Source organism: Salvia hispanica, chromosome 2, assembly GCF_023119035.1.
Source record: "Salvia hispanica cultivar TCC Black 2014 chromosome 2, UniMelb_Shisp_WGS_1.0, whole genome shotgun sequence".
Taxonomy (NCBI): domain Eukaryota; kingdom Viridiplantae; phylum Streptophyta; class Magnoliopsida; order Lamiales; family Lamiaceae; genus Salvia; species Salvia hispanica.
This window is the reverse complement of record NC_062966.1, coordinates 24,829,135-24,856,168: the sequence shown is the minus strand read 5'-3', so window position 1 is coordinate 24,856,168 and position 27,034 is coordinate 24,829,135. Positions and strand designations below refer to the sequence as shown.

The 27,034-nt window shown below is 32.9% G+C and overlaps 2 protein-coding genes and 1 non-coding gene across 5 annotated transcripts; 2 read left to right on the top strand and 1 right to left on the bottom strand.

The window, feature by feature from the left end:
* Window positions 1-7,168: 7,168 nt before the first annotated feature.
* TRNAS-GCU lies at window positions 7,169-7,250 on the top strand. The gene has a single exon. It is a non-coding gene; the product is annotated as a tRNA-Ser (tRNA).
* A 156-nt stretch (window positions 7,251-7,406) lies between these two features.
* Window positions 7,407-14,807, bottom strand: LOC125208289 (serine/threonine-protein kinase STY46-like). Of its 3 annotated transcripts, XM_048107871.1 has the most exons (17): window positions 14,389-14,807; window positions 13,952-14,066; window positions 12,746-12,852; window positions 12,492-12,605; window positions 11,953-12,025; window positions 11,225-11,335; window positions 10,536-10,586; window positions 9,544-9,683; window positions 9,347-9,454; window positions 9,130-9,203; window positions 8,751-8,926; window positions 8,486-8,581; window positions 8,182-8,262; window positions 7,957-8,007; window positions 7,743-7,883; window positions 7,604-7,661; window positions 7,407-7,487 (listed from the first exon to the last, which is right to left on the bottom strand). In XM_048107871.1, the coding sequence occupies exons 1-16, from the start codon at window positions 14,574-14,576 to the stop codon at window positions 7,641-7,643; spliced, it is 1,647 nt and encodes a 548-aa protein (XP_047963828.1). In that variant the 5' UTR covers window positions 14,577-14,807; the 3' UTR covers window positions 7,407-7,487; window positions 7,604-7,640. The 3 variants fall into 3 exon arrangements, with proteins under 3 accessions (XP_047963828.1, XP_047963826.1, XP_047963827.1); XM_048107869.1 differs by having other exon boundaries at window positions 7,407-7,680; XM_048107870.1 differs by having other exon boundaries at window positions 7,407-7,661.
* Window positions 14,808-24,157: 9,350 nt separating this feature from the next.
* LOC125204866 (serine decarboxylase-like) lies at window positions 24,158-26,814 on the top strand. The gene is made up of 5 exons (XM_048103622.1): window positions 24,158-24,460; window positions 24,878-25,109; window positions 25,211-25,404; window positions 25,541-25,677; window positions 26,131-26,814. The coding sequence occupies exons 1-5, from the start codon at window positions 24,166-24,168 to the stop codon at window positions 26,695-26,697; spliced, it is 1,425 nt and encodes a 474-aa protein (XP_047959579.1). The 5' UTR covers window positions 24,158-24,165; the 3' UTR covers window positions 26,698-26,814.
* Window positions 26,815-27,034: the final 220 nt, after the last annotated feature.

The window sequence follows — 27,034 nt, the reverse complement described above, 5'->3', positions numbered from 1 at the left end:
GTTCTCTCTTTCTCTCTGTTGTAGTATCAGATGAAAACTATACTAATAAGTTAGTGGAAAATGAAAATATATAAATTATATTTAAGCACAAGCCATGGATTTATGAATTAAAATTATGATGATAATATTAGAAAATAGAATATCAATATTTTTAAAAGTAGGACCCACGTTGTACTAGCTTTTCTACCATTTTTTTTATTAAAGTCAAACAATTTTTCAAAATTCAAACCGATCAAAAATAGGATATTTATTTGCGAATGGATGGAATAATTAATATTTAAATGATTATGTTTAAAATTCTCAATCTGACCTTACTAAAATTATTGAGCTGACTGCCATCTGAAGGATAATTTCAGATTTATCGTGAAAATTGATTGTAAAGTTATTTCACAATGTTCTATAAATGTAATGCAGCTTTTTTCGTTTCATCTCAGCACTTTACAGTTTATATAGAGATAAAATTCTAAAAGTTATGGCTAATAATAGTCAAGATAAAAATTTCTATAGCTGCGTAAATATTAATTCCAGCCGAGATGAATTGATAGTTCAAAATTGTGTTTCCAATTCCAATTTAATTTATTAAAGAAATTAATTGAGTTTCAGTTTTACAGAATATTTTGAAATTTACAAAGTTATTTTTAATTGAATTTATTTTATCATTTTATTTAAAATGACATACTACTGTATAACATACTCCTATTTGTTAAAATTCTCAATTTATTATAATCCTAAAAAATACGTTGTGTCTCAATATGTTTTAAAACTAAATCAACTAAGTACCTTTATTAAAAAAAACGATTTATTAATTTTAGATTGAAATAAGTAATAAGCACTAATTAATTGGATTGATTTGAGCGCGGAGCTTGGCTGGTGAAGCCGGCTTGATAATATGGCTTCATGGCTCATAATAACCAATTATCCACGTGCTTTATCTATTTTTGTCCTTTTCCTGTTTTTCCAGCATTTATCCACCGTTCGATCATTGGTGGGCCCGCTGTTTGGTCTATATTTTAATTTACTGACACACATATAGTCCCCACTCATCATGTCCGAAATTTGTAAATCATTGAAAATAAAAAAGTAAATTTCCTCTAATTTGAGAACTTTCATTTTAAATATCTCTGAAATTTTATTTTTAAGGTTACACCCATTTCCTATTAACAACACTTCAATCAAATTTTTTTATTTTTTTTCAATCTATTTTACTATGTCAATTATGGTTAAATTTCGCATCCCTTCATAAATTCATATTTTTAAAGGACTATAGGAGTATTCCATTATTCCATAAATATAATATGTATATAGACGGTATAATCACACAAATTTTAATATAATATAGTAATTGATAAAATAAAAAAAATAAAATGAGAAAATGCGGATAATTAGGAAATAAAAAAGATAAAAAGTAGAAATAAAGTGATACAGTAGATTTTTGTTTGATGGATAAAAATGACCCTATTTTAATTAAAGAAAGAAGTAATGTTTATTAAACCGATTTTTCATTTTTTATGTGTTATATTCGATCGGCTCTTTTCATTTCTCGTGTGCATATTTTCTGCAATAAGGAAAGGAATTGATTTCTTGTACCGTTGTACGTATGTATGTATGTTGGTTAATTGCTCTGATTTCTAGAATTGGATATTGTAAACAAATTAAAATTTCCTTTTTTTCGCATCCATGGGACAAATTGAACAAAGTACATCCATTCAATCTCCAATTATTATATAAAAAATTCAAAATTAGAAGAGAATCTACCATAAATAGTGGCAATACAAATACTTGAAAAATAAATAAAACGTAAAAGTAATACTATCAAATCTTGCAATAATAAATATAGTGTTAATTGTCTTAATATCTCTGGCTCAACAAATTAGTACTCCGTACTATACTATTAGCTTGAAAAATTGATTAACAACTAAAGATTGTGAGTCAGCTAAGACTATTAATCTCAATTTTGGAATAAAGAAGAATATGCCCCAAAAATGCGACAATAATGAAGTATCAATTGGATAAGTAAAAAACAAAAGGAAATAATAAAATAAATGGGGGATTGATAAAGGGAAAATGGTGGGAAATTATTAAGTGACGAGACAAATTAAATAGCATAAAATTATGGCTAAAGACATGATTTTATGGTGGGGACGGAATGCGGAAGCCAGAAATTAAAAAAATATTGGAATTAAAGGAACATCCGAGACATAAAATTACATATCTTAGTATTATTAGAATTTCAAAATCTTTCTATAGGAGGGACAGGGAGCAGTTCACCTACCCAGTTTTGAAAATGAAAATGAAAATAAAAATAAATAAAATGATTTCTTCAAGATATACTCCACTTAACTTTACTTATTCATTGAAAACATAAAAGATTATTATTATTATTATTATTATTATTATTATCTGAAATATGATTAAATTTAGTACTAGCTTCATTTTTAGTTTTTACAACACACATAGTATTTATTTTATGTCACGATTGTATATAATAACATTTATAAATGTTATAATCCATCAAAAATTATGTTAGTGTTAGAAATATATTTTGATCGCAGTGATATGGAGGATAATTCTTACTACAGTTGTGACCGATAAAAACATTCAGAAAATTCAACGTGGGGTGTATCTAGATAGATGAGCAAAGAATTAAAGTGGCATATGAGATAATGAAAAAGTTAGACCAAAGTGAAATAGTAAAGCATTCAATTGCATGTCAGAAAATAAGGGTACGTGAATAGACTGCCAAAATTAAATTAATCTAATGGAAATAGGTGTACATAGTTGACTGCATAGGGAGTAAATGAACAAAGAGCTCCAAATTTCCTTAGTCAAATATCCTCAGCAACGTTTCCATCCATATAGTGAAACAAGATATTTGATCCCCGGACAAGTAAAAGGTGAGATTCCAACATTACATCCAAATAAAAGAAAAATCGCTTATATATCAACTTAGTCGTATTTCATCGTTATCTTAAGGACTTTACTTAATCCAAATTTTCTTTAGTGGGTTTATTTTTAACCCAAAAGTAGAACAGAGTTCAAGCAATCAACTTGAATAACCGCGCTACAACAAATAATCCCACCAATATGCTTCTAAAAGAAAGAGTAAAACAACAGCCCTTTTGTAGATTGAGATCATATATGGAGTGCAAGACTTTTCAACCATGATTTTGCTATAAAATATTGCAAAATAGTACTAGGATTAATTACCCACAAATTGTACTGATGTTATTATCCCTTCATCACAATAATTCATGTAATTTAATTTGTACTCTTATTAAACAAGTTTTTTTTAGGTGGCGAAGAATACCTTCACATTGTACTCTCATTGAGTCAATTCTCGAAAGCAGGGACAAGTTTTATCACACAATAAAAAAGAAGAAATATTCATTTAGCTATCAATAAATTCTTATCCACTCGACCACCGTTAAGGACCACCTAGATGGTAGAATTTTCAAAATTCAATATAATAAATTCGACTGATAATATATTTATTTTTTTTGGATCAGTTCTGTATCATGGTAACGTTATGAATCACGTCGCTAACTCGCAAGCTATTCGGAATACAAATCATATACTCCTCCGTCCGCCATTAGTTATCACACATTGACCTGACTCAGATTTTAAAAAATTGTAAATGAAAGTGAAAAGTAGGGAGTACTATAAACTAAATATAACAAGTATTGACGAAGCGACCGAATTAAAGGAACTAGTGATAAATAATAGCGGACAAATGGAGTATGTGATACTAGATATCTCCATATCTCTATTATTTATCCATCAATTATTTTCCATATCTTTCCATATATGCTTAGGATTATTTTCTTGATCACTAGGTTAGGGTATTAGTTTTATAAATATGAGTCTTTGTTATCTTTTGAATATTCAATCAAGAAATATCAATTATCCTTCTATTTTATGTTCACGCTTTTATTTCAATTCGGTATTGTTCTTGGTTTGATCGACAGGTAAAGCTCCCGCGACTACCTTTCATCTCTATGCCAATTGCAATCGCAACGCCGTAATCTTAGGGAATTTATCTCTTAACGATTGGTGCTTTCATTGAAACTCTCAATGAAAACACCAATTGTTAAGGGATAAATTCCCTTAACAAGATTCTGGCATGGCGATTGCGAGGATAAATTCCCTTAACAAGATTCTGGCGTGGCAATTGCGATCGACATAGGGGCGAGGATAAATTCCCTTAACAAGATTCTGGCGTGGCAATTGCGATCGACATAGGGATAAAAGGCAGTCGCAGGAGCTTTGTCCATCGACCAAACCAAGAACAATACAAAATTGCGTGAAAATAAAATAAGATAATTGTATTTCTTCAATGATTGATTCAAAAGATAACAAATACTTCTATTTATAATACTAATTCCCTAATACCCAAGAAAATAATAATAAGCATATATGGAAAGATATGGAAAATAATTGAGTCACAAATTAATAGAGATATGGATCAGTACGCCCGTATGATATATGGAAGTTTTGAAAACTATGCTTATACAAGATTTCCGGTAAGCGACGAGACATTAAAATGTAGGTAAAAAACTTGTTGTATCTAAAGGAAAAGAAGAGAACAATATGAGTCATCATCAATCATTTATTTGACGTTGAATAATTTGTTTGCTTAAACATTCGTTAGAGGATGCATGGACTTCACCTACTTAGACGTGGACCTATTGCATGACAAATATTCATGAAAAGAAGATTCAATAACATTTATTTATAAATATACATATAGCTTTGTGTTAAAATAACAATCTATTTTAAATTGACACCGTGGCACCACTTATACAACAATATTATAAACCTACACATCAATAATACAAACACTACACAGCAATCTATAGATTGATGTATAGTGTGTCGGATATTGCTGGACAAGAAATATTGTTGTATAAAGACCAGCAAATTGCTAACCGTCTTTTTCAGTTTTTATTTTTGCCACGTGGCAGTGTATTATTCGTCCACATGTACAAATGATTGACTAAGAATGGTGATATGGTCTTATTTTAAGGGGCGGTGGCACCCTAACAATTTACATAACTTTTGTATTGTCAATTTTATTGAATAACGGTTTCGAGACAAAGTCCGTGGTAATTTAGCACCGTGTGGCTTCATTTATATATTGTTAATACCTTTCATTTATATAAATTTTTACACTTTTTAGAATATAATATTCATCAATATTTCAGTAATAAAATGACATGCTTTAGGGTACGCACCTAACAAATTTATCTTTAAAAATTTCCAAAACATAAAAAAATGAAAAAAAATATTGTTTTCAACGAGTAGTTATTAAAGAATAAATGAAGTAGGAGAGATTAAAAATATTGATTTTAGATTAAAAAAAATTACTCCTTATCGTGGGACACTGGAAAAAGAATGCTCCACAATTTAATTACCGCAAAACGAAGAGTAACATCTATGGAATTTTTACCTTTAGGAAGTTTTTACTTTTGAACAATTACTCCCTTACCTTTTTTATTATCAGAAAGACTATTCTTTGTGTGGTTTGCTTGTAATCGCAAACAAACTTTTGGCCCACAATATTTCTAATTTCTACAATTTATAATTTAATGGAAACTATTTCTTTTTACATTATCAATTTAACTTTTTCCCCGAAATTATATTTTATGTTGTGTTTAATGTATCATTTTTCTATTTTAATATATTAACAAAAACAACCTTACATATTTTCTAGAAACAACTGTAGTGGAGTAATATTTTTCGTAGTTTCTATCTTCCCAAGAGGTTTATAATGCTTTTGAATGTCTCAAATCAGAAATTTTCTACTTTTGAAGAAGTACTCTTTAACTTTTCTATAATCACGCAATTCTAATAGAGACAATTATTTATATGTTATTGTTTATGTAATAAACCAGCGAAGACCCTTCAAATCAATCATAAGAAAGATTTTAATTTTCCTAACTACTTTAATTGTTTTGTTGTTAAGAAAAAGCCTCCATAGACATATGGTTAAATTGTTTCCATCTTAAGACAGCCCATAGATTTTGAAATTTCTATTTGACTCAAATTCATTGTGGGCCTTAATTATTTCTTTTTCCCATACAAGAACTATGAGGCGTTAATTTCGTGTTTTTTTTAAATATTTGTCATAAACCTTTTATTGCTGCCGAAGGAAAAGTAAGTAGGCAATAAAAATGATTAAAGGGAACATAGATCTTAAAATTGTGATCCCTAAAACTTTATTTTATTATGTTTGAAAAATAATCAAGATACTAATAAAATATAAATACTAAAATAATTAGTTCAGTATTGAATATAATCCATGATTCATAACTTTAAATTATAGTATTAAAATATAAATTCTTACTAATTTATAAAATAATAATAATAATAATAATAATAATAATAATAATAATAGTTGTCTAAAGTAATAAAAATTACTCCCTTCGTCTTGTCACAAGTGATGTATTTCTTTTAAATTTTTCACAAGATTTAAGAAAATGATATACTTCATCCATCGCAAAATAAATCATAATCCTTTTTGGGATGTGCCACTATAAGTGAGTTATTTCTCTTTTTAGCAAAACTTCTCTCTCTTACTTTACTATTCACCTACTTTATTCTCTCTTTACTTCTCTACTTTCTCTCTCTCTCTCATACTATACTCTCTACTTTAACTTTATAAACATCAATTTCTTAAATCTCGTGCCCAAAAGAAGTGATTCGCTTATCTTGGGACTAAGAGAGTATATTGAGTTTAGTGGAGATAATTTATGAGAAGGGAAAAAGTAAGAGAGATAAAGAGAATAAAGTAAGAGAAAGTTAAAGTTTTGTTTTTTATTGAAAAAGAAAATTGATCACTTGTAATGTACAATCTAAAATTACAAAAAGTTTGATATTTTTTTAGAATGGAAGGAGTATACTCCAATAAATCAGGGTCCTAGAATATTAATCAGAAATCGAAACAAACACTAATTTCTAAAAAGTTAAGAAATCAAATTAGTTTCTCCAATAAAATTCCGCCGAACAAACATAACCTTAAAATATAATTTTCAAAGTTGCGTAATGGAAAATAATCTAATGAATTTTTTCTAGAATTCGCTAATGATAAAATAGTGACATTATTGTAAGTTAGTAGTATTAAAGATTGGTAGCTTAGTAAACTATAATCTCACCACTAATTTACATCTTAGACGCTTTGGCCGAGTGGTTAAGGCGTGTGCCTGCTAAGTACATGGGGTTTCCCCGCGAGAGTTCGAATCTCTCAGGCGTCGTCTCTTTTTTTGTTTTTTGTTTAATTAAAAAAACAGATCAATTCATTTTTCAGTTGCTAAATAAAACTCTTATTTGCAGATCCATTTCTTAATCAAATGAACAAAGTTTTGGACATAAATTTTTGTGAAATCTCAATTTGGATATATTTGCATTCCTGAAACCGTGGAAACCACTCACTTTTGTTCATTCACAACTCAACAACGTTTACAGGTACAGAAATTGGTGTTAACTGCTTCCTACAACAAAACTGCATCATACCAACTATGATCTATATTACAAATATACTTATGTTCCTCCATTTACCTCTATAATTGTATCATAAAAAGATGAGGAGAATTAACAAAGCACTCACTCGTTAGTATCGAATCACGTCGATTGCATGTTGATTGTTAGCAGCCATTAGGTGCATCCTGCAAAATTGGCAATATACTATCATTCATCAATGAGTTTGTGGTGTTCAAGAGTTTTAGCATGAATTTCTATGCACACACATTTACTTCCTGCTGGAGTGCCTCCAGCTCGATTCTGATGTCGCTGAATGAAGGCCGTTCGCTAGGAACGGCTTCCCAACATCTCTGCATCAGGCTTATTATTTTTGGATGTGCATCCATTGGGAGTTCCGGTCGAAGTCCCTAGTTCGTTCATGAAATAAGTCAAAACTGAAATGTGCAAATATTATAATCAAAGCCGAAGTAGTTGACAAACCTGTCTCACTCCTAAGGCAGCTTGTAGAGGAGTCATGTTATCATAAGGTATCTGTAATGGAAAAAAGGAGGCAAAGGTGAATAGAGCCTTTGGTTTTTCATATTTTAGCATTGTCATTCAACTTGATGAAAATTCTTCAAAATAGTAAGAAATTTTTGGGCCTTTTGCAACAAAACTATTTGTGTTAAGCCATGAAGATCACTAACTTAAATAAAAATTTATCACCTTGGCTGTCACAAGCTCCCAAAGAACAATGGCAAAACTGAAAACATCTGCTTTTTGGTCATACGGTTGATGGTTTATCACCTGTATAATGAAAAATGGGTAAGAAACCGCTCACCAGATAGGGCGAGCCTAGGTTGCAGAATTAAGACATAAAAGACACAATTTGTAGTATTATGATAAGCAATGGATTCACAAAATTAACCAACGAAAAATTTAGAAAACAAACCTCATGTCATATATCCGCTGCAGAATATGTAAATCGTCTCTAAGGAAAATAACTTATAGGAATTGGAAAGGGATCTACCTCAGGTGCCATCCATCGGTATGTTCCAGTTTCTGCAGTCATAACCCCACCATTGTTCTGGAACCGAGCAACTCCAAAATCTGCCACTTTAACAACCTTGAAACAAATTACCGCACAGATCAACAAATCATAACTTTCAATATAGCAAAAGGACTGCATAGTGTACCAAGGATGCCAAAATCTCATTATATCCAAGAAGAAGATAAAGGAGCATCAGACATGAATAGTAAGGTGCAGAAAATTTAAATTCTTATGAATAACTCACACTGGAAGAATCCATAAGCAAATTTGCAGTTTTCAGATCCCTGTGAATAACATCCTTCTGATGTAGGTACTCCATTCCTTTGCAGACATCAATTGCGAACTTCAACAACTGTGGGAGCTTCAACGAGGGATGATTCTTATGCAAATATTCATAGAGGCTTCCTCTGGGCATGTACTCTAGAAATGATATTAGCACAAATAAATCATCGGGAAATTACACACTACAGTAGTTGAAAAAGAAATCAGTAACTAATCATGTTTATTTTGATGCAACAAGCCATCAATACAAGAATGCCAACAAAGCGTGTACAATATTGGCATGGTATAGAAACGAAAATATCTAACGACGCTAGCTAGTACTCTTCTTCAAAGCACATTACCTGTCACTATGCATAAATGTGGCAACTTTGTGCAAGCACCAACGAAACGTACAACATTGTTGTGCTGTACCTGTCTGCTCCAAATAAAAGGGATTTCAACATATTATTCTAATTTCAAGAGACCTTCTTGACTCTACTACATTTACCATACTATTCATGGTATGAATTGATTCTAGAATCTAGAATATATATTACACTAGTCTGCAATAATAATTACCTCAGAATAGCAACTTCCTGTGCAAACTCTGCCTCCAGAGAGTTATTCAAATGCTCGGATCTCAGTACCTTGACAGCAACATTTTCACAAAGATATACTCCCCGATACCTTCTCATTGAGAATATTAGAGATATAAGCACAAGCAAAAAATGGCTCAATCAGTCAACAAATTCGAATGAGTAGAGCATTGAACTAACAGATCTCCACATGATCCAGATGCAATTTTTTCCCCTATCTTCAACAATCGCCAATCAATTTCCCAATCTTCGGAATTTCTTTGTGCAGCAATAGCTTTCTCCAAAATTGATTGAGATCGTAAAGAACCAGACCATGATCCCTTGATAATTGAAGGCAGATTATTTGTGAGGTGACCATAAACATATAGATGCTAATAATAAGTTATTCTTGGAAGAAAAAATGGAGTTAATGGTGACGAATGCACACATAAGAAAACATGACAGGATGAATAAATGTAAAGCCAAACCTGCATCACAAAAGAATTGAACAAAAATGATATTCCCTCCTACAACTACAATAACTTTAGATGTATCCAGTTGATCTGAAAGAGTGAAGGACCTGTACAAACTATATCAATCCTCTTACTACACATCATTAAGAGTCCGAACATTTCGCACCAAGTTTACTTTCTTCTTGGAGACTTTAGATTGACTTATTCATCTACACCACACCTAATATCAACTTTATCTAAGTTACTTATTAAGCAACAATGGGCCAGACTCTCGATTACCACATCCTTCAACAAACAGATGCATACTTGATTACTCTCTCCATTAAACAAGATCCAAAAATATTCATCTACAATAGTAAATTAGCTATAGAAATGCACTACTTCCTTATAGCATTTACAGAATCTTCTACATTAATCCAATGACCATATGAAAGTAAGCAGTAAGAGGTAATGCATGATAATAGTCTCGATCATCTTAGGAAGAGGAAAAGAAAAGCTTTTATGCCAATTTTGGTGGCTCAAACTGAGAGCACAGAAGCAACTAGCGAGATATTGGGTTTAGAGAATGGAGGATGGCAGTGGAACTAAGCAATATTTAGAGTAACATAACATACAGAGAAGGACACTGGAACTGAACATATCAGATTTGAAAAGAAAAAACAAACATATTAAGGTGAATAAATGCATTGTTATGGGCAAACAATATGGAGTATTAATTACCTCACTCTCAGCAATTGCTTTCCTAATCACTTTGTATAATCCTTCTGTATCCTAATCATTGTATTGCAGAAGTCAGCAATTTCAACATAAGGAAGCTTGGCACTACTTAGCAGTAACAAGTACGGAATATTTGGGCAAAATCCTTGAAAAATGATAATGTAAAATTACATCTTCCAAGTGCACTTTTAAGCAAAAACATAGGAACATTATGCATATTGCCACTCAAGCCTGTGAACATCATACATTACTTCAATTGCATAATTTTGTGAACACACAATTATTATAATAGACTAGCACGAAGTTCATATTTATTAGGCTAAATTACACAACAACTGAAGTTTAACAAAAATATCAAACTGTTCCTAATTATAATTAAATGCACAAACTATCACAAAATTGAAAAAATGCGATGAATGTCAGTTACTGGCTTGCCTCCATTTGTCGTTGTGTGGATCAAAACAACACATTTATGCTTTCACCCCATTAGAATATAGGTATATAATTTGTGATAGGATAGTTTCTAGGCTTGCAGTTTTTTAAAGAAAAGGGGGCAGGGATACTGAATATTCTAAATATTTGTAGAGCTGTCTGAACTAAACTAAGTAAAAAATATGGGATCTGAAAACCACTTCCATCCTACATTATAAATGTGACATATCTCACACGCTTGATAGGCTTAAGAAGGATACCTCAGAATGCCATCCATCAACAACAAATACGTCCAGGGAGTAGCCATCTGTTGTGGAAAAAACATGAGCTTCACGGATATTTAGTCCAGCATCAGAGAGCAAAGCAGATAGCTGAGCACAAGATAATAGTTATTGGGGTAAAAAACAAATGCATTTTGCTGTTAAAATAACAAACAAACAGTAATGAATATGAGTGCCGATATGAAAAACAAAGAGAAAAGAGAAGGAAATAGAAGTACACAAATAAATTATACTCCCTCCGTCCCATAAAAATATGGGCACATGATATGGAACAGGAATCAAGACAAAATTGGTAAAGTAAGAGAGAGCAGAAGAAGGGTAGTTAAAGTAGTGTTAGTGAATAGTGAGACCCACATTATTATTAGTGTTTTAATGGTGGTATAAGTTGTAAATAACTTGATGTATAGGGGTACTAAAATTGGGATCTCTTTCCACAAAAGGAAATGCCCATATTTTTATGGGACGGACGAAAATGGAAAGTGAACATATTTTCATTTGCAAAACAGTTAAGACCACCATATCAGAAATTTAGCATGAAAATAAGTGAATATACCACTGACATAACATAAAAATATAAAGTGCTTCCCAAATCATTGAAAATAATCCGTCTTACCTCAACAGAGATAGCTAACACAACAAGTGGCACTAGTGCATATTATAAGGCCTAAAAACTAATAACTAAAGTAGCAATAACCCTCTTCTTTTACCTGACTGAGAAGTTTTGGTTTGTCAAGTGTTGAAAATATTATCTCATGAATTGGTAAGCATGATGCTTCCTCCCTGCAATACACATGGATTTTCTGTCATCCTATTATAGTTAGTAGACTAGTAGGGAATGTTCATCAAAGTGATCCAAAGAAAGAATCTATATTACACATCTTCCTGGTTTGTCAATGATAACAAGTAAATTGTGAATGCTTGGTCCTGAGCTATCACATACGGAGTATGTCATAAAATTCATCTTAACTTGGGATACATATCATGGTTTTAAAGCAAATTCCAGATTCAGCTAAACAAAAACTCGCCCATTTTATGTTTGACAACTCGTGATTCTTAAAATCCGGGATCCAAGCATTTGAATTAAGTTTCCAATCTATATCAATTTGTCCCTCTATTATCTACAGGTAAAGAGCTGAACAATGGGTGGAACTCTACCTACATTAGCTCCTATGATGTCCCAAATGCTAACGCAAGTTTCATCATTGAGAGTCTAAAAGTGAAAAATCATGAAAGAATGCAAAACTACCTTTGCACAAAACCTTCAGGATAAATTTCCTTGTTTACGTCATTAGAATCCTTCCTAACATCCAGATTAAGATCCTCAAGCTTAGAACAAGTCTCACAGTCACCCCCAGAATTCCTGTTCCCAAGCAAAGTAATAGTGCAAAGGCTTACAACGACATATAAATTCATGTGCAATTATACCAAAAGAACATGCCTTTATAGGAAAAAGAGGAATCTAGAATCTATTCATTACAATTAACCTAATATCTCAAGTACCTTCCATTTGACGAGTGGACACCATTATTCGTATAATGTGGAATTGAGGCAGGAAGAGCACTTGAAATTTGTTCCTCCTCAAAATCATCATCTCTAGTGCAGGCATGCTAAGCAGTACAAAAAAATTAAATAAAATGAGCATACATCGGAAACATATCAACGAAATGAGATGCTCACTGATAACTAAATTAATGCAGATAGGCGGCTCAAATTTGAGAGATCTGAACCAATGTCCTCATGAATGATGCAGATGTTGGCAATAAAGCAGTAGTCCAGCAGAAAAGCAGTTATCATCCTAGAATAGTACTTAGCTAATTGGTGAAGGATCAGGAAGTCTTTTCGTAAGAATTCTGAGGAACAACAGTTATGAAAATTTCTGGTGTGGTCTGACTACTAAGGCAACAAAAGCAAGTGACCTGAATGAGACCTCAATGTATCAACACATATTGATAATTGATAATATGTTTGCTACGGTTTTTTGTGACACTAGCACCGTGCAGTTACTATCTACTGTAATAATTACTTTGTCCCCATGAAATCTCTTCTATTCGTCCTTTTAACTAGAAAGAAATTGATCAACTTTTTGTTAGGAAAACTTTTCTCTCCATATTCATGTATCCTATACGGACCAATTTTGTGGTTCTTCACCAGATATAGAAAGCATATCTCCTTGCATGCCAAAGAAAGGTTGAGTCCTACTAATAGGCCACTCCTAGTATTTAAACACAAGCCGTTAGTTCTCAAGATGTGATTTATATAGGAGCGATCAAGACGTGTTTACTCCAGAACATTCTAAGGAATGACGGTGCTATTGTTTTTAGGCATCACTAGATTGAATTTTCATGTTTTCATGCTTAGTTCTTATACCAAACCAGGGACAGCAAGTTATCATTACTGTTTTTAATTTTAAACTCAATGAGTCAGTGGAAGAACATAAAATATCAAGAACGCAAAAGCTAAATTTGCTAATTCGTTCCCTGTCAATTTGTTCATAAAAATCACACAAGCATAAAGTTTTTGGCTTATGAGTTCTGACTGCATCCTAATAATACCAAACCATGAGCCACTAATGTTACACTCGTGAGGATGCAAAAACAGACAAAAATAATGCCACTTTCCATTCAATTTTCGATTCTTCTTTGTCAAGCTAACCCAATACGTAGGAAATGAAGATTGGAATTGAGTAACAAAGAACGCCAAATGTACCTCTAGTAAACGGATGTGGAAAACAGGTCGATTGATAGGATCCTTTGCACTAGCAAGAAGCTTTTGATGTAACAACACATCTTCCACTTTTTCCATATTGATATCCAGTCCATAACTGAAAAGCAAAAAAATACCATAAATCAATTAAGTCACAGCACCAGATTAACAATAACATAATCAAGTATCTAAAAACTGGAACAGAACATCAAACACCTCCTTATACAACTGAAATTCCTATCTCCCTTCCGAGCTCAATGTCAAAGCATGCGTTTAAATAATATTTTACAAGTATGCTTACATATTATACACACATACATATATTGAAAACATAAAGAGAAGATCATTTTCCAAAATCTCTGCATTGACAAAAATGCAAAGCAAGTAAATAACTATCACAAATAATCGAAACAAATAGTAGAACGATTGAGCTAAGAAACCTTGTAGGCAAACTATTAAAGTGAGCTACCAACTGCTCGAGGAAATGAGGATTACTAATCGCCTCCTCATTTCCATTCTCAATCAGGCGATTGTAAACATCATTCCTGATCACATCGTTGTTTCCTCCAAAGCTGCCGTAGCTCCGAGGCGGCGAGGAGCTCTCGCCTACTTCCTCAGCGAATTCCATGACCGTACAGAAATAGCTAGCACGTGCTTAAAAAAACGGAAAAAAAGGAGAGTTGAGTGAATTTCATGGCAACGGTTGATAGAATCTAGCGGATTCGGTGGCTTGGGGAGGAGGTAGGGGTAAATTGGTCCGCCATTACTGTAGAAAGCAGAGGATTTGTCGGAGGAGACTGTGGTGTGATAAGAGAGAGAAATTTTTCCAAAGTTTTGGGTTTGAAGAATGACAGTTTTGTTTTTTAGATAGTGGAGACTCACTAAATTATACATGCTCATTATTTTAATATATGTGTGTGTTTGAGAGAGAGATAGAGAGGAGTAGTGTGTGAGAGAGAGAGAGGTGGGGCTAGGAAGGAAAAGGTTGAATGCCAGTGGATAATGGATAGGGCTATGGATAGGTAATAAATACAAAGTTGAGGGGTTTATATGATAAAAACCCGGAATTATTAATTAACTTGTGGGAATTACAGGTAGGGGCAACGGATCTCTGATGAATTACGGGATACCGATGCCACGTGTGCAAGGTCGCGTTTGTTTGCGTTTTCATTAAATTTAGAATTTTTGCATTAAATACTTTTGCTTTTTTCTTTTGCAAAATTCATTTTTGTTACAAGAGTACAAATTCATCCTCTTAATTATCAAGGGTGCGAAGTCCTCGTAAAAAATTTGTATATATCATCTCATACCCGAAAGAGTGAGGCATAGATTTTATTGTTTCTTAAATCGGAACCAAATCTGTGTGTACTGGCATCATCGTGAGATTCCACTTATACATAAATAGTTCATTTGAAAGTTATTGTCAGCGTTTCATGGGTGAAGCTTTAGTTACAACTACAAAGAGAAAGAGAAATGCACATAGATATTTGATCATTAGCTCGTCAAAGAAGTATTTACGGTACAGTAGAAAATACCACTCATATTCACTGAGTTCCACTTTTATTAAATAAAAAAGCAGCTACATTTAAGTTATTTTATATTCATAGCGTCATTTTGGTTTTTCATTTCTAAATAGACCAATCTAAAAGTTTCGTCTCTTATTATATTCACAACTTCATAAAATTAAGGTTCTCATAGTTACCAACCGCGGAATATTCTAACTACGCATGACACAGTATATATGTCTGTGCATTAATTTGTTTAACAATCTTAGGTATAAGTCACATCACTATAATTGATTTACTTGCATGAATGTGACCAATAAACGATTTTCAAATCATCGAACATATAAAAAGAATACTAAAGTAGACAAATATTTTTTGTCTTTGTGGTTGTGGTAATAATCTGAATAATGAGAAACGCATTAGCTTTTCTTGTTGGGCTTACTATATTACTTAAAAATTTTATTCTTATCCATTCGAAAGCAAGGATGCTCAGTCACGTATAACAAAATTCTACTCTACTTAATTATATTGAGTCTCATTTCAGCCCTTTGGTCCATAAATTTTTATGGACTAAATTAATTAATTATATAAGCTAATTAAAGCACAAGAAAATGGTTATAATTAATTCGATCTTTAAATGCCAAATGTCCATGTAATGGAGTGGCCGGCTCTTGCACTATAATTCTTCCAACTTTCTTTGATACTTATGAAATTACAGAAAAAACAGACAAGTACAAAATAGAATTTGATTTGAAGTAATAAAAGCTTAGATTCTTCCAACACTAATGCCAATTTCGAAGCATAAAACAAGCATATTTCCATTTAGGTAATGCTACTTTCAAACAGTAAATTAAATTCTTATCCCATATTAATAAAGTCAAGTATCGTAATACACTAATACTGATTCTGGACATAATCAAGATATTATTCTCATTAATCTTTTTTTCCTTTTAAAGATACCTCTTTTCAGTGCCAAACTAGTTATGCTTTTAGTTCGTTTGAGAGTAATTAAATATATTATGATTGGACACCAGGCCAATACCTTCCCCAATTATACTATTGTAATTTCATTGAAGAGACCATCTTCATGTTACAATAATGTACTAGTACTCCATAAAATACAAGTCTCGTGCATATAATAAATTTCCAGTTAGAAGTTAGAACACATGTTTGCTTGCAATTAATTAAAAAACAAACCGTAAGTATGCTTAATAAAGGATAAAATAATAGTAGTACATTAATTATTTCATCGTTGGTGATGAAGGCTTGCAACTCCCACAATTTCTCCACATATTCCACCTCAAAATCTTAACATATGGCCAATTCAAGTTTGACTATTGATAAAATCTTCTAGCATATGGTTCAATTCGAATTTTAATATTGGTGTGACCAATATTCTATCAAACCTATAGAACTCGTATGTAGACTGGCTTGCCAATTTAAATAAATCGAACCCTATATGACTATATATCATAGGGGCATGTTAGGGTGCCACCACCCCTTAAAATAACACCATACCACCATTTCTAGCCAATCATTTGTACACGTGGACGAATAATAAGCTGCCACGTGGCAAAAAAAAAAAAAAATTCTGGAAAAAGACGGGCAGCAATCTGTTGTTCTTTAAACAAGCAATTTTTCTTGAGCAACAATATCCGACACACTATACAGCAATCTATAGATTGCTGTCTACCGTATTGAATATTGTTGTGTAGCGTTAATAATATTGTTGTATAAGCGTTGTCACGTTGTCATTTTAAGAGGAGTTGTCATTTTAACACAAACCATATATCATATATATATATATAGGGGAGTGTTATATTGCTAACTCAATACCTAATTGCTAACTACAACTAAATAATAGCCATTAGATATTCAAATTAAGGGCCTAGATCATCAACCAAGAAATATCAATACGATCAACAAAAAACGTCAATAAAGCCATATGATTAATTCCATAAAATATCAATAGGGGCATTAATGTCAATTAACTACATGTTTAGTTATAACTAACTTTTAAAAGAAATCCCAAAACTTTAAATTCATATAACATATATCAAGTTAAAGATAATTTTATAAGGATTCCAACGATATCATATATGCATATGTTCCGACGTCAAAATTTGAAAAAAAAATTGAAATTTTTTCAATTTTTTCGTAAAGCAGAAATGTCAACATACTATATAAAATACGTCAATATAATACATGTAAAATGTCAATATAAGCAATGGGTTAACATTCTTAAAGCATCGTGTTGATATTCTCAAAACATTGTGTTGATATTTCCGAAACACTATATTGACATTTTCATCTAAAACCCTAATTTTGCGTTTTTTTAATATTTTTTTATTTTATTAATAAAAATGAAAATTACACGTGGCAAATTGTAGACCACACATTTTCTAAAATCCTATGGCCTTAAATTAGTTGTAGTTAGCAATTAAATGATGAGTTAACAATTGATCACTCCCCTATATATATATATATAGGGAGATGATCAAAATAAGTATGTGTTTAAATCCAAAATTGCAGCCTAAATCTTAGCCCTGGGATTAGATGATCTAATGGTCAATAATTAACCAAAAATACGGAAGGTCATAATTAAGCAGTTTTAGGTCATATTATAAGATTTGAGTTTATGTCATGTTAAGATCATTTTAGGTCATGCTTTGTTAGCATGACCTAAAAATAAACTAACTATGACCTAAAAATGCCCTACGTATGACCGCGTTCTGCGTTTCTGTATTTAAATCTGGTCTTCATAGATCAAAACCCTATATATATATATATATATATATATATATATGCTCATAAGGGGTTGAAATGCTTAATCTAGTTTGAAACTTCATTTATTAATTTATGTTACAATAAATTCGATTTAGATAGATTTCGTATAATAAACTGATATTCAAACACCTTTTGTACGTCATATTTCCAACTCGACTATCTTGCTATACTAGTTCTTCTCAATTATTAAATACTACTCCCTTCGTCCCACTTTAGGAGTCCCGGTTGAGTTCGGCACGAGTTTTAAGAAATACAAAGGAAAGTTGGTGAAAAAAGATAGTGGAATGTGGCTCCTACTTTTATATACTCCTGATTCACTTAGATTTTACATGGTTTTAGAGGGTAGTTTTACTTGGTTTTGATCATATATTGTGAACTTTGAGACATGGTTATAGCTACTTCTCTATTATGTTGGTATTTTGACCATTTTGTGAAGAATGTGTAGAAAAATGTACAAAATATGTGGATGTGCAGCTACTCAATTTTCGAGACAGCTTTTTTTGGAGATTTTGAAGTCCGATTCGCATGTAATGCATACCATTCTCTTCGTCTTTGAAAGAGCTTCGCGTGGATATCTTAAACGTCTCAATCGGAGTTCGGTAGAAGAAGTTATGACCGTTTTACCAAGACTGCGCAGAGCAGTGACATAGCTGGCGACCCGCCAGGTTCGCATGCAAACGAACCTGGCGACCCGCCAGCAAAACACGAAAAAAACGCCGTAAGCAGCTGGAGACTCGCCAGCTTCGACGCACACCCAACTTGGCGACCCGCTAGCTTCGTCGGACAGCTTATTTCGGGCCCAAAGTCAACCCTAGGTATATATATGCCTAGGAACGCCTCCAAACACAACTTACACGCCTTCAACCCCAAAAATACTACTTTTTCACCTAGGAAGAAGAGAAGAACGAGAGGACGAGTATTCATCACAAGATTGAAGACGAGACCTCCAATCCGCTCAATCCAATTCTAGGAGTTTCTACTTTTAGTTTTATTCTTGTTCAAACCATGTTTTTGAATATTTCTTTGAATATTTCTTTGACTTTTGCGATGAACATGAGTAGCTAAATCTTTCGTAGAGTTCTACGGGGGAGATACAATGATTCTTATGTTTAATTGATTTCCTTTTTCTATGCCTTGGCTCATGTGGTTATTTTGATTTCTTTGTGCTTATACATTTATTTGATTGATCACCTTATAAATGCATGTGGATTTTACTACAAGAACTGAGAAGTGAGTAGTTTAATTTGAAAGAGAAGAAATTGACGTCTTTGCCAATATAATCGAGAGATTTGAGCCTTTGAATGAAGCTAAGTATCTTAGGAGCTATTAGGAGTTGTTGCCTTAGTTCTAGGAAGGAGACTTCGGTTCTAGGTAGCAATCTACAAATTATATGCTTTGAGAAAAGATATAGTTTTACCTTAGTGATAGCTTAATTACCCTTGGGACCCTTTGTTGGCATAGTTAGGAAGTTAGTTGAGCATAGGATAATTGTTATCGATCCCGTAGGATTCTATCCTTCTCATCCTTGATCTACATCCGTTTTCATATTTGCTTTTAGTTCTCTAGTTGTTTTTAATTGTTTTTACCTTGCTTTTAAATAGATTTAGAAAAACCAAAATTCCGATTCATCTAGATAGTAGTTGAGGTTGGTTCGTGATAATTAGGTTGACACTCATTGTCTCTGTGGATACGATACTATTTGCTACATTAGCCCCGTACACTTGCGGGTATACTTGTGTTAAAAATAAGTTGAGTCAACTCCCTCCGTCCCATTAAAAATGCAACATTTGCTTTTCGGCACGAGATTTTATGTAGTGTTGTTTTGTGAGTTAATGGAGAAAGAGTAAAGTAAGATAGAAGAAAAAGTAGAGAGAGTATTGTTTCTATTTTCAGAAATGTTTCATTTTTAATGGGACAGACCAAAAAGGAAAACGTTTCATTTGTAATAGGACAGGGGGAGTATTAGTTTTATAATAAAATGTGATGGAAAAAGGTGAGTGGAATGTGAGGCCTATTACCAATTATGGAGTATATTCCAACCAGGACTCCTAAAGTAGGACACCCAAAAATAGTAAACCGGGACTCCTAGAGTGGGACGGAGAGAGTACTACCCAAATTTCAAGATATAGGGCTATATTAAACTTGCATCTTTTAATATATAAAAGTATTGCATAATTAATATAGTATGTTGAAGATTACTTCTATATATTAATAAAAAAAATAAAGTTTGATTCCTCGTACATGTTTTAACAAACAAGGAAATATTTACCTCACTACGAATCTCATTTACTATTAAACCACACTAGTGTCATCAATGAGCTAATATTGTTCAAAGAAGATTCTATGCATTTAGTAATTATTTTCTCCCCATGGATAGGATACCATACAACTCTAGGTCGTCTACAATGGGCACTTACATTTAGAGAATCGTATCTTTCGTAAAAAGATATGCTTTAATTTAAAAATTCATTTATTATAGCTAAGTAATGACCACAAAGTCAATAAATATTAATTAACTCGCTTTCAGGAATCATAAATTTAATTAAAATATTGAATTACCAATGGGCCAGTGATATATCAGTCATTGCCCACACAACCGGCAGTCCAGGTATAAAATCGCCATTACATGGTATGGATTGTCAAAAATTAAACAGATTTTTGAAAGTTCAAGCTATTAAGATTTAAGAAGAATGGTAAATTACCCAAAAACCATGAAACTTTAGCAAACTATGGTATGTCCCGCAACTTTAAAAATTAAATTTGGATTTTTTCTCAATTATCTCGTAAAAAAAAATGTGGTTGCCTACGTACAATGTATTGATTATGTTTTTCAACAAAACAACATCATTTTATTTATTAATAGACAACATCGCTATATTTTTCAACCAAGAAATTTATCAACTTCCATATCGAATACAATCTCATCTAAAATTTTCACCATAGGTTAATTTAAAATAAATACAAATTTTATAGTTTTTCATATTGGTTTTTAAAATTGCAAGAAGGAAAAGAATCTGATCAAATTTCATAGTTTTTTCAACAATTTATCCTAAAAAAATTAGACCAAATTAAGTTAGTATCATAAATGAAAACATCAAAGTTTAGATCATAAACTAAAAAAAAAAATCCTTTAAGTTAGTACATAAAGACTAGTCTCCTGAATAAGAAAATGCTTCAACTAGCCACCAAAAGGAGAACCTAATAATTATTAGCAAGAGATGAGCTATGACATGGATCCAATTACATATAAAGATATAGTAACATGAAAATGTTCAGTGAAAAAACTGCAGCATCACCATTTTTGTCAAGGATTTGATACATTTGACAAGATTCATCTCACCAAATATTCATCTAAGCATCATGGCACCACTATGTTCAACAAATGCGTATTTTTATCATGATTCATAATATGAACTACTCCCTGCGTCCCATGAAAATAGATATTTTTTGGGATGACATGGATTTTAACACATGGGAATGAATGCTTCACAACGGTTGGGAAGATTTGGGAAAGCCGCCATGCTTTGATTCTAAACTATTAGACCGACACACAGACTCAAACTTAATTGAAATGGAAACTGAAGGATTAACCGATTTTTGCAGCTCAAATTGGCCAGATGGCCAAACTTGATACACTGACTACGACACATTTAAAATTTGGAATGTTAAAGAACTTATGACTCAACAAAATATTTACGAAACAAACAAGTAAACTAACTCTAACTTCATTCGGCAATCAAACTTAAAGAGGGATGCAAAAGCAAAAACCAAACTTGGACCACTTTCCCTAGACTAACTAGACTCCTATTTTATCCCTTCTTCTTCTCCAAGTTAACGGGATTTAAAACGTTTCTCACTCAAATATGCAATAATCGAAATAGCAACCAAACACCAAAACTCAAAAACCCAAGATGATTATGAACTTTCAAAACATTGTAATTTTACATAATTTGTTATTTGAAAATTTGAATGTATAAACTCAAGTTGATTTTCCAACTGTAAAACCGTTGGCAAGTTAGTAAAATGTAATGGGCCAATGAGTTGGGCTGGGTTGATGGGCCCACTCTCACCATAAATGTGGTGTTTATTTAATTGAATAAATTGACATTGAGTCGTATCGGCTGGTGATTCTTGGGGCCCATTTGAATCTTAAAGAATATGAGCCACGTGGACCTCCTTGAATATTCTAGCCCAACCACGTGATCCGCCCAATGATTGTCCCTTCAAATTTAAAAAATATCCACGTTAAATTGTTGTTGGAATCTCAAAACATAACCACACATATAAATCAAATAATAATCTCTTCCATCGTTGAATTTTAGGAGTATTTTGTTTTTAAGATATTCCAATTAAATTGAGTTATTTTCTTTAATAATTAAAAATAAAATATTCAATCACTTGTTTTATTCAATCGTCTATTTTATATTTTTTTTTATTATTATCTTTTTTTAATATAATTTCTTAGCTTTCGTGTTTAAAAGTTTTGATTTAAAGGTATATCTTTTTGTTTTATCTCCAGCTCTCATAAATTTTGAACTCATTTGGTATAAAATATTTTCACGTTGTATGACAAGTTGCAATGGCCGTCCAAAGCCTCAAGGGTCAGTCAATAAAGCAGAGAATTATCTTTAGTAAAATGCAATCCATCGCCTATAAGTAAATGCCTATGCGTCCATGACTATCACGTTCGCCTTATAATTTATGTATTCATATGTATATTCCTCTCTCTACCCTCCCCGAAGAACCCGTGAATACTTAATTCGCCATGCATAACTAGAAGAAGTACTCCCTCTGTCCTATATAAAATATCACATTTTTCTTTTTAATTTATCCCACAAAAGATGCCACATTTTCTTTTTTGAAAAAAGTTCTCTCTCACATGAATATAAAAATTATATTTTCTCTTTCCATTTTACACACAAAACAAAACCTCCTAAAATCTCGTGTCATCTCACAAGTATGCCATCTTTTATGGGATCCCACAAGTATGCCATCTTTTATGGGATGGAGGGAGTAAAAGTTAGGTAGAACAGAAAAAGTTTCAAAATATTATTAGAGAAAAATGGATCATCTCGAAAGAAAGAAGTGTTTGAAATTAGAATGTTTCATATGGATCCCATTGCCATTAGGAATCTCATATGAATTCGGCATAAATTTTAAGAAATACTCCCTCCGTCCCCAAAGAATATACACTTTGGATTTAACACATGTTTTAATGCAAAATTGGTAAAATAAGAGAGAGGTAGAGAAAAAAAATACTACTACTAATTAAAGTATTATCAGTGGTAGAGAATAATATCACGAACTTTACCCCGAGTTTGTTTTTTTCCACCAATGAAAAATTCCGGCAAATAATATCATTTTTTTCGTAATTTCTCGATAACAACTTCGATAGTTTTAAGATTTTCAATCTTTGAGAATTTTTTTTAAGCACACCCTCCAAATTTGTTCTTCAATCAATAATATAGCCAAAAAAATTTTATTAGTGGAAAATAAAAAAACTCAGGATTAAGTTCTAAATATTATTTGTCAATTTCAAATTTCACGTGAAAATTCAACTTTTTGAATGTTACGTGATACTATGAATATCCCTAAAATTAATAATTGTGAGATCTATATTTCATTAATTTTTTCCGCACTTTTCTTCACAGTAAAATTGACAATATTTGATGAACGAGGGAGTAATCTGTTAACTGTATGTCTGTCTATATATACTACTCCTATTCTAAGACTAGGCAGCGTAGTTGCTCTTCTTCACCTCTCATCTCTGATATCCTACGCCGCCTCTTTTTCCCGCATTTCGCGTTTCTCCAAGTATTTCCTCGCGTTTTTTGGTATTCAATTGTTTCCGCATTTACTCTAATTTGAATTTTTTATTTTTACTATTTCTTCGGAGCATTTTACTAAGCATGAGCAGCTCAGGTGATGGTAGGGAGCAGCACTGGATTTGAGAACGGAAACGGAAAGGATTTGGATCGGACGATGGCGGCGGGAGCGCTGGCCTTTGATCCGACTGCGGTGGTAGCGGAGGCGGCGCCGAACGGAGCAGATGTAGAGATCATGAGAGAGATCGTTTTGGAGAGGAACGTGCGCACCACGTGCTTCGAGGTCACGGAGCCCGATCCCGACGACGAGGCTACCGGAGATAAGGATGCGTCCATTGCCAGTGTGCTGGCGAGGTACCGGAAAACGCTCGTGGAAAGGACCAAGCACCATTTAGGTATGATTGTGATGCGATGTTTGTTTTAAGTCAATTCAGTATTTAATTGAATGGAGACGCATTGGAATTTGGAATCAATGTTTCCGCTGTGGTCTAATCTGTATGATGTTTCACTTGATTTTTTTGAAATGGACGTTTCACCTTCATCGCTTTAACTGTACATTCACTTTTGCTAGAAAATGTCGATAGTTTCTGATTCTGAGTTGATATCCTTTTGGTAACCTTTTATGTTTCGGTATTTGTAAACTGAGTTTTATGTTCATTTGAACTTTCTGAGAAAGTTCAATGGAACAGGGGCAGTGAATTGACGAATTAGAGTTTTGTTAAGTGACTTGTTGAAGTTTCTAAATGCAGATTTTGGGTAAATCTCATAATTCCACTGTTCTGAATGTTTTTCCTCAATTTTGTTTTGCACAGGTTATCCATATAATCTGGACTTTGATTATGGTGCTCTTGGTCAGTTGCAGCATTTCTCTATTAACAATCTCGGAGATCCATTTATCGAGAGCAACTATGGTGTGCACTCTAGACAGTTTGAAGTGGGTGTTTTGGATTGGTTTGCCCGCCTTTGGGAAATTGAGAAGGATGACTACTGGGGATACATAACAAACTGTGGTACTGAGGGCAATCTTCACGGGATCCTTGTTGGGTAAGTACTTTGCCATTCTCTTCGAGTCTGTCATTTTATTCATAGTGGTTTCTTTTGTACGTAGGAACGTATTGATATAAGTTGATTGATACATTATACAGAAGAGAAGTTTTTCCTGATGGAATTTTATATGGATCAAAGGAGTCCCACTATTCCGTGTTTAAAGCAGCAAGAATGTACAGAATGGAGTGTGTAAAAGTTGGGACTCTGATCACCGGAGAGATTGACTGCGTAGATTTTAAAGCAAAGCTGCTTCAGAACAAGAACAAACCAGCGATCATTAATGTGAATATAGGTAATTCTTTCTTTTAAATTCTTCAAACTGTAAGAGTGCAATAGAAATGGAAGTCCGCATGTGCTTATGTACTGTATGCTATTGACATACTCAGCAGCATATCCTGATATTTTCCGATTTATAATCTAAATTGCAGGAACCACTGTTAAAGGGGCTGTTGATGACCTTGATCTTGTTATACAGACCCTTGAAGAATGTGGATTTTCACATGATAGATTCTATATCCATTGTGATGGCGCTTTGTTTGGTCTTATGATGCCATTTGTTAAAAAGGTTCGCAAACTCTATTGTTCCATTCATTCTGTATATTTTTCCTACCTGTAACCTTCTTTGACTTTATTAACCATTACTGATGGTCTCCTCATAATTAAACCTTAGCAGTTTAGTACTTATGCTTTGATTGATGTAGCATAGAATATGTGGAAAATAAATAGTTGTGAAAAAAATGATACAGCCGAAATATGAGTGGTGGGTGTAATTTTACTTGTATGGGTAGCATTGCTTAATGTTTGTAGATAAATAAATTATCAAACTAAATGGAAAGATTCAAAAGAAGGGAAATATTGAATACAATCAATTTCAAGTATGAACTGACTCTAGTTCCATGCTTCTATTTTTTTGCCGCTGAATCTTTTATCTCATGCTATAGTTTTGTAACTAGGCTGATATCAAATCCAGGCATTTTATCTACAATGCTCTTGCTAAGTAATCTGTGTTCTTGTTCAGGCACCAAAAGTTTCATTCAAGAAGCCTATTGGAAGTGTTAGCGTTTCAGGCCACAAGTTTGTGGGATGCCCAATGCCTTGTGGAGTGCAAATAACGAGGCTGAAACACATAAATGCTCTTTCAAGTAATGTAGAATATCTTGCCTCAAGAGATGCAACAATCATGGGAAGCCGGAATGGTCATGCTCCAATCTTCTTGTGGTACACGCTAAACAGAAAAGGGTACAAAGGATTCCAAAAAGAAGTCCAAAAGTGCGTCAGAAATGCTCATTATTTGAAAGACCGTCTCAGGGATGCAGGGATTAGTGTGATGCTCAATGAGTTGAGCAGTACAGTAGTGTTTGAGCGGCCTCGGGATGAAGAATTTGTTCGTCATTGGCAACTTGCCTGTGAGAGGAACATGGCACATATTGTTGTTATGCCCAATGTGACCATTGAGAAGCTGGATTACTTCTTGAATGAATTAATTCAAGGGCGATCAATTTGGTATAAAGACGAAAAAGTATGCCCCCCTTGTCTAGCAACGGATATTGGGACCCACAATTGTTCTTGTGCTCTTCACAAGTGATGTGTTGTGACTTAAGAGGATATTTAGTTGATTTCTGTATTGAAACTCTTCTCTTTAGAAATATGCCTCATGTCGTGTCCTTTTATTGAATTGAGGAAGATTGTGTTTTTGGCAGAAGTATCTGTTGTGGTTGTTGTAGAATTATTATCGTACGGTAGTCATGATACATTAGTTTTTCCTTGAAAATGTACGAAAATATATGCAGGCTAATGTTGCTTCAAAGCACGAGTAAGAAGCTGATGTTATTGAGAACAGTTCCCGCATAATAGGCTTAATTATCCGGTGAATCCCTTGTCTAAATCTGCTTCATAAAAATGCTGCAATTTTCTTAATGTTG

Bases quoted from the DNA above. Each gene is read 5' to 3' on its own strand.
- LOC125208289 (XM_048107869.1), bottom strand. From the start codon at position 14,576: ATGGAATTCGCTGAGGAAGTAGGCGAGAGCTCCTCGCCGCCTCGGAGC. The intron at 11,336-11,952 runs GTAAAAGAAGAG...TCTTGTGCTCAG, and splicing joins AACCAAAACTTCTCAGTCAG to CTATCTGCTTTGCTCTCTGA. The intron at 8,008-8,181 runs GTGATAAATTTT...TTTCCATTACAG, and splicing joins GGGAGCTTGTGACAGCCAAG to ATACCTTATGATAACATGAC.
- LOC125204866 (XM_048103622.1), top strand. From the start codon at position 24,166: ATGGTAGGGAGCAGCACTGGATTTGAGAACGGAAACGGAAAGGATTTG. The intron at 25,110-25,210 runs GTAAGTACTTTG...TACATTATACAG, and splicing joins CTTCACGGGATCCTTGTTGG to AAGAGAAGTTTTTCCTGATG. The intron at 25,405-25,540 runs GTAATTCTTTCT...TCTAAATTGCAG, and splicing joins GATCATTAATGTGAATATAG to GAACCACTGTTAAAGGGGCT.